This window comes from Pecten maximus, chromosome 15 (assembly GCF_902652985.1).
Source record: "Pecten maximus chromosome 15, xPecMax1.1, whole genome shotgun sequence".
Lineage (NCBI taxonomy): Eukaryota > Metazoa > Mollusca > Bivalvia > Pectinida > Pectinidae > Pecten > Pecten maximus.
Genome location: NC_047029.1, coordinates 20562980 through 20584737, shown reverse-complemented (window position 1 = coordinate 20584737; position 21758 = coordinate 20562980). Strand labels below are relative to the sequence as shown.

The 21758-nt window shown below is 34.5% G+C and overlaps 1 protein-coding gene and 1 long non-coding RNA gene across 2 annotated transcripts; both read right to left on the bottom strand.

The window, feature by feature from the left end:
* Positions 1 to 7138: 7138 nt before the first annotated feature.
* On the bottom strand, positions 7139 to 11083 carry LOC117343775. Its single transcript, XR_004536080.1, has 2 exons — positions 9262 to 11083; positions 7139 to 9222 (listed from the first exon to the last, which is right to left on the bottom strand). It is a non-coding gene; the product is annotated as an uncharacterized LOC117343775 (long non-coding RNA).
* A 377-nt stretch (positions 11084 to 11460) lies between these two features.
* On the bottom strand, positions 11461 to 21752 carry LOC117343774 (ubiquitin carboxyl-terminal hydrolase MINDY-3-like). The gene is made up of 12 exons (XM_033906266.1): positions 21569 to 21752; positions 19182 to 19325; positions 18687 to 18912; positions 17356 to 17470; positions 16736 to 16809; positions 16057 to 16136; positions 15235 to 15305; positions 14851 to 14931; positions 14633 to 14705; positions 14195 to 14267; positions 13455 to 13617; positions 11461 to 11772 (listed from the first exon to the last, which is right to left on the bottom strand). Exons 1-12 carry the CDS (start codon positions 21672 to 21674, stop codon positions 11623 to 11625), a joined length of 1356 nt encoding a protein of 451 aa, XP_033762157.1. The 5' UTR covers positions 21675 to 21752; the 3' UTR covers positions 11461 to 11622.
* Positions 21753 to 21758: the final 6 nt, after the last annotated feature.

Below are 21758 nucleotides of genomic sequence, written 5' to 3'. Positions count from 1 at the left end.
AAACATTGTTAACAACAAAACATCATTTATCACAAAATGTTTTTAACAACAAAACGCTGTTAACTACAAAACACCCTTAATTACAAAACACTATTAACCACAAAACCCCAGTAACCACGAAACGCCTATAACCGCAAAACACCATTAATTACAAAACACTGTTAACCACAAAACACTATTAATTACAAAACACATTTAACAAAAAAAAAACAATGTTTACCATAAAAACATGACCCACAAAATCCAGTTAACCACAAAAAACAGTTAACCACAAAACACATGAAACCACAAAACACTATTTTAAACAAAACATTGTGAACCACAAAACACCATTACCCTTAAAATATTGTTAACCACAAAACACTGTTATGCAGAAAACACCATTAATTACAAAACAACATTAAACACAAACACTATAAACTACAAAACACCATTAACCACAAAACAATGTTAACCACAAAATGCCTTTAACCACAAAACAATAAATTACAAAACACTGTTAACCACAAAACATCATTAATTACAAAACACATTTAACAAAAAAAATGTTTACCATAAAAACAGGACCCACAAAAAATAGCTAACCACAAAACACTGTTAACCACAAAACACTGTTTTAACTAAAACATTGCGAACCACAAAACACCATTAACCATAAAATATTGTTAACCACAAAACACTGTTAACAGGAAAACACCATTAATTACAAAACAAAATTAACCACAAAACACTGTTAACCACAAAACACCACCAATTACAAAACATCATTCACCACAAAACACTGTAAACTACAAAACACCATTAACCACAAAACACCGATTACCACGAAACACTGTTAACCACAAACACTGTTAACCACAAACTACTATAAACCACGAAACACTGTAAACTACAAAATACCATTAACCACAAAACAATGTTAACCACAAAACACTGTAAACTACAAAACACAATAAACCACAAAACATCGATTACCACGAAACACTATTAACCACAAAACATTATAAATTACAAAACACCATTAACCACAAAACACCAATTACTTGATAACTACAAAACACAGTTAACCAAAAAACATCATTAAGCACAAAACACAATTAACAACGAAACATTGTTAACCACTATCAACCACAAAACACTGTTTTCACTACAAGACACTGTTTTAATCACAAAACACTGTTAACCCCAAAACATAATTAACTACAAAACGCCATTGACCACAAAACACTGTAAACCACAAAACACAATTAACCACAAAACACCATAAACCACAAAACACCATTAACCAAAAAACATCATCAATTACAAAAAATACCATTAACAACAAAACACCATACTATGAAACACCAATTACCACAAAACACTGTTTTACCACAAAACACTGTAAACCACAAAACACCATTAACCACAAAACGCCATTAACCACAACACAATAAATTACAAAAAATACCATTAACAACAAAACACCACACTGCGAAACACTGTTAACCACAAAACACTGTTAACCACAAAACACTGTTTATGACCACAAAGCACTGTAAACTACAAAGCACATTTAACCACAAAAACACCACTAACTACAAAACGCCATTACCCACAGAACACTCTTAACCACAAAACAGTTAACCAAAAAACATCATGAATTACAAAACAACATTAACCATAAAACACTATTAATTACAAAACACTGTTAACCACAAAACATTATTAATTATAAAACGCATTTAACCAAAAAACCAATGTTTACCATAAAAACATGACCCACAAAAAACAGTTAACCACAAAAAACAGTTAGCCACAAAACACCTGAAACCACAAAACACTATTTTAACCAAAACATTGTGAACCACAAAACACCATTAACCACAAAACAATGTTAACCACAAAACACTGTTAACCATAAACTACTATTAACCACAAAACACTGTAAACTACAAAACACCATAAACCACAAAACACAAATTACACAGTTAACCAAAAAACTTCATTAAGCACAAAACACCATTAACCACGAATTATTGTTAACCACTATCAACCACAAAACACTGTTAACCCCAAAACATAATTAACTACAAACGCCATTAACCACAAAACACTGTTAACCACGAAACACCATTAATTACAAAACACTGCTAACCACAAAACACCATTAATTACACAACATTAACTACCAAACACCATTAACCACAAAACGCCAGTAAGTACGAAACATCATTAATTACAAAACACCATTTACCACGAAACACTGTTAACCACAAAACACCATTAATTACAAAACACTGCCAACCACAAAATACCATTAATTACAAAACAACATTAACCACGAAACACCATTAATTACAAAACGCCAGTAACCACAATACACCACCAATTACAAAACACTTAACTTCAAAACACATTTAACCAAAAAACAATGTTTACCATAAAAACATGATCCATAAAACACAGTTAACTACAAAACACCATTAACAACAAAACTCCTTTATCCCCAAAACGCCTTTAACCACAAAACATCATTGATTACAAAACAACATTAACCACAAAACACAAAAAATGATCCACAAAGCACTATTAACCACAAAACACGGTTTTTAACAAAACAGTTTACCATAAAACACCACCAATTACAAAACACTCTTAACCAGAAAACATTGTTAACCACAAAACATTGTTAACAACAAAACATCATTTATCACAAAATGTTTTTAACAACAAAACGCTGTTAACTACAAAACACCGTTAATTACAAAACACCATTAACCACAAAAAAATATTAATTACAAAACACTGTTAACCACAAAATACCATTAGCCAAAAAACGACTTAAACAACAAAACACTATTAATGAAAACACCATTAACTACAAAACACATTTAACCACAAAACACCACCAATTACAAAACATCATTAACTACAAAACACTGCAAACTACAAAACACTGTAAACTCGAAACAAATTTAACCACAAAACACCATTAACCATAAAATGCCATTAACCACAGAACACTATTACCCACAAAACATCATAAATAACAAACACCATTAACCACAAAACACAAATTACCACGAAACAATGTTAACCACAAAACACCATTAGCAACAAAACACTGTTTATAACCACAAAGCACAGTTAACCAAAAAACAGGGTTAACCAAAAAACACTGGTTTAACCACAAAACACGATTTACAACAAAACAATGTTAACCACAAAACACTGTTAACCACAAAACATTATAAATTACAAAACACCATTAACCACAAAACACCAATTACTTCATAACTACAATACACATTTAACAAAAAAACATCATTAAGCAAAAACACCATTAACCACGAAACATTGTTAACCTCAAAACACCACCAATTACAAAACATTATTGACCACAAAACACTGTAAACCACAAAACACTATTAACCTCAAAACGCCTTTAACAACACAAAACCATGATCCACAAAACAACATTAATTTAACCACAGAACAGTTAACCATAAAACACCTTTAACCACAAAACAGTTAAAAACAAAGGTTTGTCTGTAGATACATTAAAGCTGTTCCTTCCAGGATTCTTTTGTGTGAATCGTTGACTTTGTTTTTAACATTTTCATCAGTGATAGTATTTAAATTGGTTATTTCCACATGATTTATAATTTTTGTTCTTCTGTATAGACTTGTGTAACTTTAAACTTTGTTTTGATCTAATAAAAGCAGGTTTTTAACATTCAGCATGTTTTCATTCTGATATTTACATTTATTTAAAAAAAAAATTAGTTTCAAAATTGATCAAGCATAGCAGATATCAGTGAAAATTGTCATAGATAAGTTGACGAGGACCCATGTTAAATATCCTTAAAGAAATAGCGCTAATGAACACAGAATATCAGCCTTTTTTTCTGGTCAGTCTCAAAATAGAAGATGCACTGCTATAATAACAAAGTAGTCCAATCATTGTTATGCTTAAGCGACTTTTTTTTTACTGTCAGCTTGGCATCAAAGTTGATAAAAGGTCGGAATAATTTTGACTTGTGAACAAGGGAATCTACGTATGGAAATTGATCAGGATTTCAGTAAAGACCAGCATGCAGGATGCTTTTTAACTTATAAGAAATCACTAAATCGAAATTTAAGTGTAAACAATTCAATAATCATTTTTAAGTGACTCCAACCATAAAAATAATCTGGACTTTTTCAATTCAAGATTTATTTAGCAACCATTGTTTTGAGTTTGTCGGTTCACAGCCATACTGATTAATAACAAGAGGCCCATGGGGCCTGTATCGCTCACCTGGTTGGATTAGACCAAATGTCAAAATAATGTTCATATTCAATTTGTTTTATTTGTAAATCTCTAACAATGCTATATATGGTTATAGTGTGGGAATCCGAACTGCTTTAAAGATTAATGAAGTCCAGACTCTCTAAGGTCTGAAAGACCTCAAGAATTGTTTTTAGAACATGCATTCATAACTTTATGACCAGTAGCGATTTAAAGGAATTACCTCTATTTCCCCTATTGGGCCCCGCCCCTTTGGCCCCATTGGGGTCAGAGTCACCATTTATGCAAAATCTGTTCCCCTTCCCCCAAGGATGTTTATGACCAAATTGGGTTCAAATCCATTCATAACTTTATGACTAGTAGCGATTTAAAGGAATTACCTCTATTGGGCCCCGCCCCTTTGGCCTCTTTGGGGTCAGAGCCACCATTTATGCAAAATCTGTTCCCCTTCCCTCAAGGATGTTTCTGACCAAATTGGGTTCAAATCCATTCATAACTTTATGATGAGTAGCGATTCAAATGAATTACCTCTATTTCCCCTACTGGGCCCTGCCCCTTTGGCCCCTCGGGGGTCAGAGTCACCATTTATGCAAATCTGTTCTCCTTCCCCCAAGGATGTTTCTGACCAAATTGGGTTCAAATCCATTCATAACTTTATGACTAGTAGCGATTTAAAGGAATTACCTCTATTTCCCCTATTGGGCCCCGCCTCTTTGGCCCCTTTAGGGTCAGAGCCACCATTTATGCAAAATCTGTTCCCCTTCCCTCAAGGATGTTTCTGACCAAATTGGGTTCAAATCCATTCATAACTTTATGACTAGTAGCGATTTAAAGGAATTACCTCTATTTCCCCTATTGGGCCCCGCCCCTTTGGCCCCTCTGGGGTCAGAGCCACCATTTATGCAAAATCTGTTCCCCTTCCCCCAAGAATGTTTCTGACCAAATTGGGTTCAAATCCATTCATAACTTCATGACTAGTAGCGATTTAAAGGAATTACCTCTATTTCCCCTATTGGTCCCCGCCCCTTTGGCCCCTCTGGGGTCAGAGCCACCATTTATGCAAAATCTGTTCCCCTTCCCCAAAGGATGTTTCTGACCAAATAGGGTTCAAATCCATTCATAACTTCATGACTAGTAGCGATTTAAAGGAATTACCTCTATTTCCCCTATTGGTCCCCGCCCCTTTGGCCCCTCTGGGGTCAGAGCCACCATTTATGCAAAATCTGTTCCCCTTCCCCAAAGGATGTTTCTGACCAAATAGGGTTCAAATCCATTCATAACTTTATGACTAGTAGCGATTTAAAGCAATAACTCTATTTGCCTTATTGGGCCCCGCCCCTTTGGCCCCTTTGGGGTCAGAGCCACCATTTATGCAAAATCTGTTCCCCTTCCCTCAAGGATGTTTCTGACCAAATTGGGTTCAAATCCATTCATAACTTTATGACTAGTAGCGATTTAAAGGAATTACCTCTATTTCCCCTATTGGGCCCCGCCCCATTGGCCCCTTTGGGGTCAGAGCCACCATTTATGCAAAATCTGTTCCCCTTCCCCCGAAGATGTTTCTGACCAAATTGGGTTCAAATCCATTCATAACTTTATGACTAGTAGCGATTTAAAGCAATAACTCTATTTCCCCTATTGGGCCCCGCCCCTTTGGCCCCTTTGGGGTCAGAGCCACCATTTATGCAAAATCTGTTCCCCTTCCCTCAAGGATGTTTCTGACCAAATTGGGTTCAAATCCATTCATAACTTTATGACTAGTAGCGATTTAAAAGAATTACCTCTATTTCCCCTATTGGGCCCCGCCCCTTTGGCCCCTTGGGGGTCAGAGTCACCATTTATGCAAAATCTGTTCCCCTTCTGCCAAGAATGTTTCTGACCAAATTGGGTTCAAATCCATTCATAACTTTATGACTAGTAGCGATTTGAAGCAAATGTTGACGGACGGACGACGGACGACGGACGGACGACGGACGCTGCGCCATGACATAAGCTCACCGGACCTTCGGTCCAGGTGAGCTAAAAACAATTCAATGTAAGGTTGAAGATTGTTAATTATAAAAAGGAATTGAATTTGTGTGAACATTACTACAACAGTATGTCTTCATGCAAAATTGACTATTGAATCATGCCATTAGTCGGAATTGGTAGGGCCACCTGAGAAATTCACTGTCATATATGTATGTCTGTTTTTTCACTCGAGATTGACTGAAAAGAAAGTTTAACACTATATGCGAGCTCTGCCGATGTCAACATTTTAGAAGATGATATAAATCATTTATTGACTGTGGAACATGTCAGAGAAATGGAGCTAAACACAAGAGGCCAATGGGCCTTAACAGTCATCTGGTTTCAAACATATTTTAGTCAATTTGACCTATTTTGACTTGGCCTATCAGCCCCTGGGAGTCAGTCAGGCCCAATATGTGCATACCATCAAAGTGCCCTCCCATCCTGATAATTCTAACCAAGTTTGCATTATTTTCAATGGCAATCCAACAAATGATGCCCAAAAATGTGTTTTCACTACTTGTATATAAACTATAGTCCAGTTTTTTCCCTCTCCAGGGGCAGACATGAGAATCTCATTTCTCCTTTTCTTCAAATCATATGTGTATATTCTTCAAAATCAGCAGGTATGAAGAGACTGGTAGGTATTATAGTTTCAGAATTTTTTTTCAAAAAATTTTACTAGAAATTATTTTATCAAGATTTTAATATTGTTGTTAAACTGCGATTAACCTAATTACTTTTTGAACAACCGGGTGCATGGTTGAAATTTTGAACACATAATAATGACCTACATTTGTACTTTGCCAAATGCCAGTTATCAAAAGGTCATGTGAAAAGAAAAGATGACACTTCTTAAAAAGAAAATCTCATAATTTATTGAGTAACATGGATGTATAAAAATCAAAATAATTAAAATAAGAACCATGCGTGTGGAGACGTTCCCACTCTTTTCAGATGTTTTTTGCCTACAACAAATATATGAGTAATTGACATTAATGTACAGCATAACACTGTATATTTGATTTCGATCCAATGCATTCTCATCAGCATGAACATCTAAACAAACAGTTATTATTACGCTGCAATGGTACAACATCTTTACTGATCAAAGTCTATGTAGACCAGACGAAGAACAAAACACTCTGAGAATTCAAAAATTAATATTTGACAAAATAAAACAATGTCCCATCGTATACAGGGTTTATTTTGAATGTATTTTTGCAGAAGTTATTAAACACATCATCAATTTCTTTATCAATTTTTTTTCAAGGAATTTAATTTTCACATATTTATTTCATACTCAAAATAGTCAGAGAAAGAATAATGAAACTCTTAAAAATAACAATTTATACAGTGTTTTGTTAGATACATGTACAATGAAAATTTTATCAACAACAATATTCCTTTTGGTAATGACCTGCAAGGTTATGAGGTCAAACCAAATGCTTACAATTTGATATTTTTGAAACAGAAAATTTTTTGATGTCATCCTTAACCCAACAAGGTTAAAAATCGTCCTACAAAGTTGAACATGTGAATACAGCAAACATAATTTCATTGAGTCCGAATTTCCTCTGGCCCTAACACCATATTTCAGACATGGTATAAGGGCCAGAGGAAACTGGCTAATTTTCATCCTGATTCTAGTAGTGCCCATACAGCTAAATGGAAGCTTAGTTTACTGAATATGACAGCTTCTTAAATCTAAAATCATAAACATGTATCATAAAAATAATATTTTTCTATCGGCTATGGGCACAGTTGCCCTACAGCATAAAGCAGATCTGTATAAGGCAAAATCATGGTCAGATGTATGATTTCAATGAAAACATAATACAATTAGTGATCAAAGTTTTAGAATTTCGTTAAGAATCTTTGATTTCCCTAAAAAAAGTCAAGGAAAAAAGTAGATAATCTACTACTGTTTGACAGCTGCAGAATGGTGACATTTAAGGAACAAAGTATACCGAAAATTACATCACATTGTTAAATTAATATTAAGCGGAGTCATAATTTATGATTAAAAGTAATCATGACCGACTGAAAACAAAGATAGTCAGTTGTATACTGAAAAAAATTACCAAAAGCTACATAATTTATGCTATTACCGCCCTCCAAAGTTTGTATCTCATATCTCTTTTCATCGAAAGTGAAAATCAATTTCGTGACAAGCAGTGTTCATGCTATAAGCGGTGTAGCATCTTTAATATTGCAAACCTAAATAAATATATGCTGAGTCAGGACTGTAGTGTAATAATAAGTCAACCGAGTCAACATATTCACAATTTTTTTTCAACTTTATCCATATGATAATGATATAATGAAAATGCTGGAAGTGGTAAGTGTTCCCTAGAAAGATGATCTAATCCACACACACACAAAAAAAAGAAAAAAATATACACATTTTAGATAATTTTGAACCCAAAGCATGATTGTCTAACCAAGGGCCCTTTCATTTACTTGGGCAATCAGGTTTGTTTTTTTTAAATACAAATTAACAATTATTCATCCAGAAAAATTTGCCTAAGCAAATACAGGCCTTGGAAGTTACTGTCGCATCCTATCAGAAAACTAAATAGGATCATTATGTCCATCGCGATTTAAGCAATGAATAACTCTGGTCAATTTTTTGTACAGCGATAAGCAAAAATGGCCCTTGATAATATTCCAGTGGAAAAAAACAAACTACAATGTACTGATATATGCCCAATAAGCTACTGACATTATAGCCTTTAAAAATAAATTATCCTGGATTAATTCATTTCCCATTTCTTCAGAAACCTTGGGAGAGCCATGAGTGACAAATTATGTTTTGAACAAGATTTTAAAACATATTGTAACACACTTCAGTAACATACTTTCACGTAGTCAACAGATTTGAATATACACTCATTTTCATTATTGGTCCTATTTTAACCTTCTTTAACTATTTTAACCTTCTTTAACTATTTTAACCTTCTTTAACCTATTTTAACAAAGTTTAACTTGTAAATACTGTTCTCTGTACATTAAGCTATTATATTTAACACTTGTGTGATCAAGGGTTAAAGTATCATGTGACCTGCAGCATTTGATGGTCACCTCCATTTTCATATTCACAGAAAAACCATTAGATTACAAATGCTTATAACCATTGTTTTCAATGGTAGGCAAGAGAAATATCAATTTGTTCCAGTTCTTGCACTATTACAAGGTAACCCATTGAGGTTGTCGTTACTGTATATATTAATCAAACTGAAACCCTCAAGAAAGCGAAATATTTTTCCGAAAATGATGAAAGTGTACCCATGGTCCCTGTTGATAAATGTCAGGATTGTGGGTTAGTATTGATGGGTTTTCGGAATTGATAACGAAAGTAAACACACTGCATGCTGGACAACAAAGTGCAGCAGATGTACTGGACTTCCTATTCTATTATATGGGGAACCATGAAAGTTTTATCACAAAAATTTCTAAAATTGATTGGAAATATTAAAGCACAGTTAAACCTGCTCTATTGACCACCTGTTTAAAGAGCAGTTTTGGTGTCTCCTTAAAGCGGTGTTTATAGACAGGTTTGACTGTATCCACAAACGTTTCAAATGACAGAATTATTTTAAAGTAAATTTACGATAAATAATGACATACAACCTTAGCAACATAAGATAAACTCAACAGGCAACTCTGTCAAAATAACATACAACTGATATTTAATCTTGTCAAAGTAAAAAACATTTAACAGACAGTCCTATAAAAGCATATCTCTCTCAAAACATAGTATATACTTGTCATCTCTCTCAAAGCATAGTATATACTTGTCATCTCTCTCAAAGCATAGTATATACTTGTCATCTCTCTCAAAACATAGTATATACTTGTCATCTCTCTCTAAGCATAGTATATACTTGTCATCTCTCTCAAAGCATAGTATATACTTGTCATCTCTCGAAGCATAGTATATACTTGTCATCTCTCAAAGCATAGTATATACTTGTCATCTCTCAAAGCATAGTATACACTTGTCATCTCTCTCAAAACATAGTATATACTTGTCTTCTCTCTCAAAACATAGTATATACTTGTCATCTCTCTCAAAGCATAGTATATACTTGTCATCTCTCTCAAAGCATAGTATACACTTGTCATCTCTCTCAAAACATAGTATATACTTGTCATCTCTCTCAAAGCATAGTATATACTTGTCATCTCTCAAAGCATAGTATATACTTGTCATCTCTCTCAAAGCATAGTATATACTTGTCATCTCTCTCTAAGCATAGTATATACTTGTCATCTCTCTCAAAGCATAGTATAGACTTTTCATCTCTCTTAAAGCATAGTATAGACTTTTCATCTCTCTTAAAGCATAGTAAATACTTGTCATCTCTCAAAGCATAGTATATACTTGTCATCTCTCAAAGCATAGTATATACTTGTCATCTCTCTCAAAGCATAGTATATACTTGTCACCTCTCAAAGCATAGTATATACTTGTCATCTCTCAAAGCATAGTATATACTTGTCACCTCTCAAAGCATAGTATATACTTGTCACCTCTCAAAGCATAGTATATACTTGTCACCTCTCAAAGCATAGTATATACTTGTCATCTTTCAAAGAATAGTATATACTTGTCATCTCTCGAAGCATAGTATATACTTGTCACCTCTCAAAGCATAGTATATACTTGTCACCTCTCAAAGCATAGTATATACTTGTCACCTCTCAAAGCATAGTATATACTTGTCACCTCTCAAAGCATAGTATATACTTGTCATCTTTCAAAGAATAGTATATACTTGTCATCTCTCGAAGCATAGTATACACTTGTCACCTCTCAAAGTATAGTATATACTTGTCATCTCTCCATATTTGGAGAGGAGTCTCCAGCAAATTCCAGTAAATTTGGCAATCTCTGATGCAAAACTTTGGTCCCAAATTGGAAAATTTTGAAAATAAGAGGAATTATTTTAAATTATATGTAATTGTTCTATTGTCAAAACGAAGCTGATTAGAGTCCATGAGGTTGGAATTACAGATGTTTTAACAATAGAAATGATTAAATTCAAGTAAAATTACAAAATTCTCAAGTTTCTGACGACTTTCCCAATTGGAATTCTCCAGTTTTGCAGTTTACCTCTGACAGTAATAAATACAAAGAGCCCCCCCCCCCCCCCCCCCCCCCCCCTGCCCCCGCAAAATGACATAAAGCCCTTCCACTACAACACTGTATAAATCATCCTCCCCCACTGTGGGATATCTCTAGAGAACACTGTCGTGCTATAACAGAGAGCCAACTTCAAGAGTAAATGACATTTACCAAAGTAACCGGTAGAGATTAAGCACCATAGCAAACTCTAGTTAAGTGACGGTATGTGATTAGAGTTCCAAGTCACTTCAATTGTCGGCCATTTTGTTTCCAAGCACATTTTCATTGTTGACACATCTGTGATAATCTGGACATCAAGCTCTTCTGGAATTGTAGCTTTGCCACTTTGGTAATGCACCTGACAAAAAAAACATATAACAATTTTACCCCTGAACGAATATCTATTGTCTAATGACTATTAAATTGACAAAACATTTTTTTAGGACAGAAAATGTCTATGACAGAGCAAAAAAAACAAGAGATCCCAGAGGGATCTTGGCGCCCACCATTGAATGGTCTTTATAGGCTCCATGTCAGATTGATCTTTTCTCTACTTTTCCCTTCCTCTAAGTCTTACTAATCTGTGTAAATTCAGAAACAGCCCTCTAGTACTTTTCAAACAAGGGGAACCTATACATAAAATTTAAGATTTAGCGATAATGGCTGTCTGTTGTTTTCGGATTGGTCCCAAAATGCAACACCAGGGACCAAGGGGAACCTACATATGAAATTTGAGAAAGATCCCTTCATTACCTTCTGTAAAATAGCGATAACAAACTTCAATTGTCAAAATACAAGATGGCTGCCTGTCGGGCAGGTTGTTTTCTGACTGGTCTCAAAATCCAATATGCATAACTAGGCACAGAGGGCAACCTACAAATGAAATTTCACAAAGATCCCTTCAGCAATTTCTGATCAATAGCGATAACAAACTTCAATTGTCAAAATCAAAGATGGCTGCCTGTCGGCCATGTTGTTTTCCTATTGGTCCCAAGAATTAGATGCAACATGCAGAACTACAGACCAAGGAGAACTTGCAAAAATGTTTGAGAAAGATCCTTTCAGTACTTTCTCAGAAATAGCGATAACAAACTTCAATTGTCAAAATCCAAGATGGCTGCGTGTTGGCCATGTTGTTTTCCAATAGGTCTCAAAATGCAATATGCATAACTAGGCACAAAGGGGAACCTACATATGAAATTTGAGAAAGATCCCTTCAGTACTTTCTCAGAAATAGCGATAACAAACTTCAATTATCAAAATCCAAGATGGCTGCCTGTCGGCCATGTTGTTTTCCGATTGGTCTCAAAATGCAATATGCATAACTAGGCACCAAGGGGAGCCTACATGTGAAATTTGAGAAAGATCCCTTCAGTACTTTCTCAGAAATAGCGATAACAAACTTCAATTGTCAAAATCCAAGATGGCTGCCTGTCGGCCATGTTGTTTTCCGATTGGTCTCAAAATGCAATATGCATAACTAGACACCAAGGGGAGCTTACATATGAAATTTGAGAAAGATACCTTCAGTACTTTCTCAGAAATAGCGATAACAAACTTCAATTGTCAAAATCCAAGATGGCTGCCTGTCGGCCATGTTGTTTTCCGATTGGTCTCAAAATGCAATATGCATAACTGGGCACCAAGGGAAACCCACATATGAAATTTGAGAAAGATCCCTTCAGTACTTTCTGAGGAATAGCGATAACAAGAATAGTTTACGGACGGACGGAGGGACGGACGGAGGGACGGACGGACGGACGACGGACCACGGACGCAGGGCGATTTGAATAGCCCACCATCTGATGATGGTGGGCTAAAAACATGGGTGTTCATTAGAATTTTTGTTTGTTTGGTTTATTGCCCCATGAACAGCCTGGGTAATTTTGAGGTAAAGTCTCCTTGTAGTAGATAGTGGCTACCTCAAACTGAAAAACACACAGGAGACCCGTCACATTCCATCCAGAACAATTGGTTAATTAATGAAGAAAAATATGGTTAAACAACTACTACGAGGTCGTAAGGATGGTGTATTGTTACCTTATTATCTATACATGATCTGGCGAGTCCATTATAGTGATACAGTGTAAAGGATCGCGGAGTATCGCTAGTGCTCTCCCCTGGATAGAACTCTTCCATGAAGCAGTGCATGGTGATAATACCCAGACTCTCAGCATCCAGCTTAGTGGTCATAATGTCGACACTGAAAATAAAACAATACAGCTAAAATTAAAAACCAAAACGTATATCACTGCTCACTCAATCAGTTGGGTCAAAAAATATATGATTAATCATTATTCTAGTACCATGCCAGAACTATCAGTTATCCTTAAATAGTGTAAAAATTCTCAAATATGCCCCCTTCCTTTCGTGTAGAAGCCTAGCAGAAAATTTGCAGAAGGGCTTTTGGTAAATCACTTTTAGCTTACTATCTTAAAATTTATGATTCTGCAAAAATGAAGAAGTGGGCTTAATTGTGGAAAATATGGTACTATATTACCAAGTTTGAAGTATATTTTGGAAAATAATAAACAATAATGCAGTATGGTCACTTTTCAGTGTACTGCTGTTTAACTCCGGTGGTCCTGGGGCTTCCTGTTTCTCAGCCATTTTGATTATTAATACAAATATTTCTAATACCTTAAAAGTCAATCTAAAAACATGAAATCTTTTAATTAAAAAACAAAAAGAATATCTGATGCTGCCTACTTGAAGATTGCACGGTACAAAGACATCCAAAATTCCACAAGGCATCTTGAAACTTTCAGAATAATACTCACTATTCTTTCTCCGACACCAAATTTAAGGCACTCATTAGATCTGCCAGCTGAATCGTAGATATAAAGCCATTTCCTGTCAAATTCAAAACAATAAAAATTATTTACAATCATGAGAGAGGATATTGCTGAGCTTTACTTATGAAGAAAACATTTTGACATTCACCTGAAGTCTAAAGACGTAGAAGGAAAGATACTTTCATATACAAATTTCATTGGTGTTAAAAAATATCTCTATTTAAAAAAAAAAATTGTATTTCCAGATTAAGCCAAGAAGGCTTTTTCCTGAAAATATGTTGCAAGCATTTCCAGATTCCATCACTGATCATTGCACTAATCTGTTTAAATCTGGTTAGGTGCTAAAATTTCAGTATGCCAAAATCAAATGTACATTTATAATAATTTGATAAGCAGATTTAAATCACATTAACAGAATCGTACCTTCAGGATCAAATGACTGGAATATCTGTTTAGCATTGAGATGGGGGGATTCTCTCACAACTAGATTCTCCTCCTGAAAAAAAAGAAAACTCGGATGTTGAAACAATTATTTTCTTTCTGTCAAAATTTAGCCCATTTGATGGACAAAACTGATGACCAATCAGGAAATTTCAACCAATTCCCATCACTACTTTGTACTTAAGATTTCTCACACAAACCTTAGAAAACAACACGGTAAGGTGAGTCTCACTTCCAAGTAGCCATATTGGATAACGTGGATTCTTGAGGTACCATCCAACCTGTAAAAGACACGAAACTTGGTCACAGTTTTCTGGCAAAGACACCAACATCAGTATTCTGATCATCAGCACTCCTGACTAATATCAACAAATTAATTGTGAAACGGGTTACATCAGCTTATAATAATCAATCCTGTTGGCTCCAATGGAAGCATGTAAGGGACCTTAGTAATGGAGGAAACAGGAGAACCCGGGAAAAACCTTATGGTCAAGCAGGTGACCCATACTTCTTCACATCTAAGCAGCCTAAAGCTTTACTATAAAGTGTCAACACCTCATCAGAATATGTGTAAATACACTCACCTCACAGTATCGCATGTGTTCTAGTAGTGTTAGAAATCCTATCGTGGCCTGTCGATGTATTCCATGAAGCTCTGAAATCAAAAGTTTAATTAGATTTTTGTCAGATGAATTAAACATTTCCATTGTAATAATCATCAAAAATATCACAAAGTTTTTTTTTCATAGCCAAACAGCATTTATTATTTGTGATCCAAGCAGTTAAATCACAGTATGGCCCTTTTCATCAATATCCCTTAAATTAAGCCAATTTCTGAACTTTAAGGAAATACTAGATGAAATATATACAGTATACCCTTTGATGAAGAACTATTTTTATACTATTTAAGGACTATTTTTATACTCTGTTCAACTCTATCAAGGGAAGTAACCCAGACTACATAAAGGGAAGCAACTCTGCTATAGTCTGTTTGTGTACATACTCCATCAATGAATGTCATGACATGACTGCAAGACCAGACCCATCAAAAGACAAGGTGTTTGTTATATGGACAATTTGGTTTGTCAATTTTTTAAATGCAACATTTAAGGTATAAACCTTAACAAACCTGCTGATGTTAATTATCATTGTTACTACAAGCCTTGAAGGTCTCTGTGAACGATGGTCTGAAATCAATATGACATGATTAGGTTTGTCGTTCTTCCATACACAAAACAATTCTGGTCTAACCAGTCAAACTATTTGGACTGCAGTAAACTAAAATGGCTTAATTAAGCTATCTTGTTGTGAAATATTTTGTTTGAGGAAAGTCAACCTAAGGAGGTAGATATAGTCATGTCAGGAAAAAAGATAGACATACTGTATAAGTAATGTGTAAGACTTACTGAGACCACAGACTTCTTTGTCATTATCCCAAACATTTGTCACAGCTTTGCCACTCAGGAACAGGTTAATCAGACTCTGGCTGTGAAACAAAGGGCAGATAACTCTCTTTAATCAGACTCTGATTGTGAAACAAAGGACAGATACCTCTTTTTATTCAGACTCAGGCTTTAAAACAAAGGGTAGATAACTATCTTTGATTAAACTATGAATGTAAAACAAAGGGCAGATAACTCTTTAATCACAATAACCCCACACACATATATACATCCCATTCTACACACTTTTGTTTTTGCTTGAATGACGTTGGATAAATACTTAAACACATCATATCCAATCAAAAATAGACAAATTTTATAATATTCAATATAAAAACACTTAAGATGCAAGGTTTTTTTTATACAGAAGGCTTTCCATTCAGAAAGTATTTATAGCAATTGAGGGGAAAAGGAGAATGAGAATCCTGCATAACATTGCTTATTGAGTAAATGGATGTTATTTTGAATATATTATTATCCATCCCCACACACACATACACAACATCTTCCAAAATCCAAGTGTTCAATTTCTCAATTTCATCTTTACAGAGAGATTGTACATAAATACATCCCCTGGAATTTTGAGTATACCCCCACCAATCACTATTTAAAACAAAGACTACTATATATCTATGGTACTTACCTTCCATGTCCATGTATACAATCTATTAAAGACTCCCCCGGATCTTCAACCTCATTTTTGATTTGTTCTATTCCCTGAAAATAAATAAATTTGATAAAAACTTTAACAAACGAAATCTGAATTAAGCTTGCTTCATACTAAACATAATTTTTATTTTTAGCTTTCAATTCTTTTTTAAATTCCAAACCAAATCTTTTCTCTTAGCCAGTACACCTTGTATATACATGGCCTTGCACAGTACCTTCCACTTAATCCGATAATACTTAACAGGGTATTTCATTATTAGGGTTAAAATACTCAAAAACCAAAACCATTTTCTATTAAATTATGTTAAAAAAAATTGTCTAATCGGGTTGGAAAAGTTGTATTTTTTCGGTTATTCAACTACAATAATCTGACAAAAAATGGAAATGCTCCAATTTAAAAAATCTGAATTAGCGTAATCATAAATTTGGGGAATGCTTCCACATAAAAAATATGTATTATTACAGTATAATAAATACAGATTACCACTATATCTTGCGATGAAGAAGAGAATCAAACAAATGGTTTAAATTATATATATACAGTGTATATAATTTAAACAACATAGGCAAAAACATTTCATATTAGCCACTCACCTTAGTTAATACTACAGAATATAAATGTAATAAAACACCAAATTCATTTGTAAAATCTGGAATGCACGATTTTAAACATGTCCTGAGAGCTTCTTCATCTTCACACTCGGTACATCTACAACGTGTAAAGTCATCGATTAATAATCAGATACCTCAACCAAAACAGTATAAAGACATCTACAACATGTAAAGTCATCCGTTAATAATCTGATACCTCAACCAAAACAGTATAAAGTCATCTACAACGTGTAAAGTCATCCGCTAATAATCTGATACCTCAACCAAAACAGTATAAAGTCACACTCGGTACATCTACAACGTGTAAAGTCATCCGTTAATAACCTGATACCAAAACCAAAACAGTATAAAATCATCTACAACGTGTAAAGTCATCCGTTAATAATCAGATACCTCAACCAAAACAGAATAAAGTCATCTACAACGTGTAAAGTCATCCGTTAATAATCTGATACCTCAACCAAAACAGAATAAAGTCATCTACAACGTGTAAAGTCATCCGTTAATAATCTGATACCCCAACCAAAACAGAATAAAGTCATCTACAACGTGTAAAGTCATCCATTAATAATCTGATACCTCAACCAAAACAGAATAAAGTCATCTACAACGTGTAAAGTCATCCATTAATAATCTGATACCTCAACCAAAACAGAATAAAGTCACACTCGGTACATCTACAACGTGTAAAATCATCCGTTAATAACCTGATACCAAAACCAAAACAGTATAAAGTCATCTACAAGGTGTAAAGTCATCCATTAATAATCTGATACCTCAACCAAAACAGAATAAAGTCACACTCGGTACATCTACAACGTGTAAAATCATCCGTTAATTACCTGATACCAAAACCAAAACAGTATAAAAGTCATGTAGGATTCCTATAAATGTGTAAACAGAAACAGTGACAGGGCTTTATCTCATTGTTTTGGGAAAGGGCCTTATTGTCTCATTTTGGGAAGAAACTTGGTGAATTGGGAAAGATTTTTTCTGGAGTAAACTGCAAGTTTTGGGAATTTGGCTTAAATATGAAATAATTTCAATTGGGAAAAAAAAACTGCAGAAAAAGCCCTGAAAGATAACAAATGAAAAAAGAAAATCATTCAGTAAAAGGTTCTTAAGAAGAACAGGCTTTATACAAATTATTTAAACTTATTGCGAAGTACATAACATCTGTGAATTAAGTTCAATCTTGTTTATTTTGAAATTCTATCAAGCATTTCAGACATCACAAACTATTTCTTCTGGTCCTATAGAATTTGATATAAACCAGTTTTACTGTGATAAATCATTAACAGATTTTTATCTACCTGAGTCGTGAATGGAAAAGGTCCTCATCCAATCGTGGACGCTTTGGACTCCTTTCCCCATCCTCCTCTTCAGTTGCTGCTGCATCAGATGTTGACGCTTCCTGAGTATTGGATGTGTTTTGTTCCGAGGAAGAGTTATCAAGGGAGACAACTTTGTACGTACCAGAAGTGACATCTATAAGGATTTGTGTGAGAGCTGCACACAATAATTCCTTTGCTTCCTCCTCTAAAAAAAATGAATTGAACAGTAAAGTTATTTTTTATTTTGTTTTTTTGTGGTGAAGGTTGTGATGTTTTAATACCTCTTTTTTATTTATTGTATAGAGTAAATGGATTTATTCAGTATTGTAAAATTTGAAGGAAACTCATTGAATAATTGTACTTTGCAATTGATTAATAGTAACTGATCACATTGTGTTTCCTTTAACAGAGTAAAATTGTTTTAAGATGAAATAACCGTTGTTTTATATGTAAAAAAAAGGGAAACAATTTCACCTGTGACTGCAGATATATCCTCATGTGGATTATCTTTGAAAAGTGCTGCCTTCAGTACATAGGCCTGCACTGGGGCAATGATTGCACATGGACCTCCTTCATGTTGTACTAAGGCTGTTGGCTCATCTTCACTGAATGTAAATCCTGAAAATCAATCAAACTCATCAATATTGAAAAAAGTCCTGTTATAAATAGGCATCACAAAAACTTAGTGGCTATATATAGGTGATACGTGTAATCTTAAGCAGTCCTATATGAATTCATAATATACAACTATAAGTTGCTACATATAATAATATTTTAATAAACAACTGGCACTCACCTCATGTATCAATAATAACCATTTATAAACATTTGAGGTATTGACACTTGACAAGCTTGTGATAATTTATTCTACCATGTTTGCTATGCAACGCCAGTTTTGATTGGTTTAAAACCATGTATTATTTTCCAATAACCCACGCTCGTGCCAATAATACACGGTCGGGAGTCACGGCTGTAACAATTTTATATATCTAATATTCACCCATTTTATAAAAGGTTACCATAGCTGAGTGGGCTAATGGGTTAGTTTTTCAATAAATTTTTATCACGACGCGAGTTCGAATCCTACGGATGCCCCCCCTTTTTTTCTTCTTTTTTTATCCTTTTTTTTTTATTTTCAAAATCAATGCTATATGATAGATGCTCTTGATCGTAGTACTGTATTGCCTGTATATTTCATCAACAAATAATGCAATACTCAAGAAATAAATTACAAGGTTTTCTCGGGGTTTCTTTGCTGTTTTTCTATTAGAAAGAGGTCGATCTCAGAACTAAACAGTACATGGTAGAATAGAAATAATCAACTTTGACTCGTGTATTGTTGCAGGATATACAACTCGGACTCGGATATTTTGCAATTTTAATTAATAACTCAGGCCTGCGGCCTTCGTTATTAATTCAATTGCAAAATATCCCCGTCCTCGTTGTATATCCTGCAATAATACACAAATCATCGTTAATTATTTCTTAAATAAACAATAAATATTATGTATAATATTGTAATATGAGAGGAAAAATGGATGGCGAGACTAGGGTTCGAACCCAGTACCTCCGAACACAAGCTGGATGCTCTACCGATTGAGCTACCTGGTTATTGATGATCGACCCCGTCCAGGTCTGCTACATTCCTTCCTCCTTCAACAAAGTCTTCGACCCCAAAGACACACAAGAGACCCTATACCACCTCCATGGGTATTTAGTTAGGCACCATATATGTAACAGCTAGGAGAGGAAAAATGCATGGCCAGACCAGGGTTCGAACCCGGGGCCTCAGAAAACTAGCCGGATGCTCTACCAATTGAGTAATCCGGTCCCGATAATCAACCCGGTCCAGTTATGCTACATTATATCCAATGAAATCCAGCATTTCCTTTTCTTTTTACAATATAAAACTAAGAGAAAGTACATGTAGGGCTACAATTAAGTGAAGAGTAATTATTTTGTACATTCATGTGCACACTTACAAATGTATGAATTAAAGCAAATTAAAAGAAATCTCATTTAAAAAGAATATGTTAGAAACTACTCATCAGTTTCTTTTTAAACAACATAATAGTAACCAAAATATATAGATCACTGAGCCTACATTACATGTTTCCAATAATTACAACTAGCCTGAGTTTCCTCCTAATTGGCCCAGCATGTATTACATACATTAGACATTTTGATGAACAGGCAGTCTGATGTAATTGACAGTGCTCAGTTACATCCACTGAAAGGCCAAAAGGCCATAAAAGTAGATGCTAAACCCGTTAATAATGGTATATAGCTGACTATCCACTACGCACCATCATATAAAGGAAAGAATACAAATATGATAAGCACATAATGTAGTCCCAACCATGTCACACTTGAGCACTCTTTTGACTTTTACTTTAAGAGTGACTATAGTTTATACATAGAAGGAATCTATATATTGCAAGCTGAAGATCTAGAGGAAACTTTGGCATCAGGTTGGCATCTATTGTTCAGATTAATTGACAGATGATTTTCACCAAGATTTTATGTCACCTTTTAAAAAAGAAACATGGTTGTGTTTATTTACAATTCCTGATGAATTAATCATTTATATAGAAACGAGGGAATATTTTTAGAATCCTGGCATTGGCATTTATTTTTGTATGATTCAAGCATGTAGACTATATTATGAATTGCATGAATCAAAGAAAGACAGTATAAATGTATATGTTTATGAAGTTTTATTCAACATATGAACCAGATACCTATAACAGTATTTAGCTCTATTCTTTTTAACTTGTTTAACATTAATATATATCACATCGATATCATTGGCTTCATGGTCAGCATGTGTCGGGGTGTCAGATTGGCATGGGCAGATTTACCTTGTGTCCATCTTGTAAATATTTCGTCTTTCAATCCCGGCCCCCATAGTAAATTCCTGATGTCCTGAATAGTTTGCTGGTCCAATTTGGCGGGAGTCATAGCCATAATGACGGTTTACAACAGCATTACCAATGCTCAAACCAATTTCTCATAGCTGCTGTGGCGCCATATTGTTTAATTTGCGGTGAT

What these genes read in the sequence shown, in the direction of transcription:
- LOC117343774 (XM_033906266.1), bottom strand. Translation starts at nt 21,674, where the DNA reads ATGGCTATGACTCCCGCCAAATTGGACCAGCAAACTATTCAGGACATC. An exon ending in GGATATATCTGCAGTCACAG is followed by an intron (nt 18,913 to 19,181) that starts GTGAAATTGTTT and finishes CATTTTTTTTAG; the next exon opens with AGGAGGAAGCAAAGGAATTA. An exon ending in GATCATGTATAGATAATAAG is followed by an intron (nt 11,773 to 13,454) that starts GTAACAATACAC and finishes TTTTTTTGTCAG; the next exon opens with GTGCATTACCAAAGTGGCAA.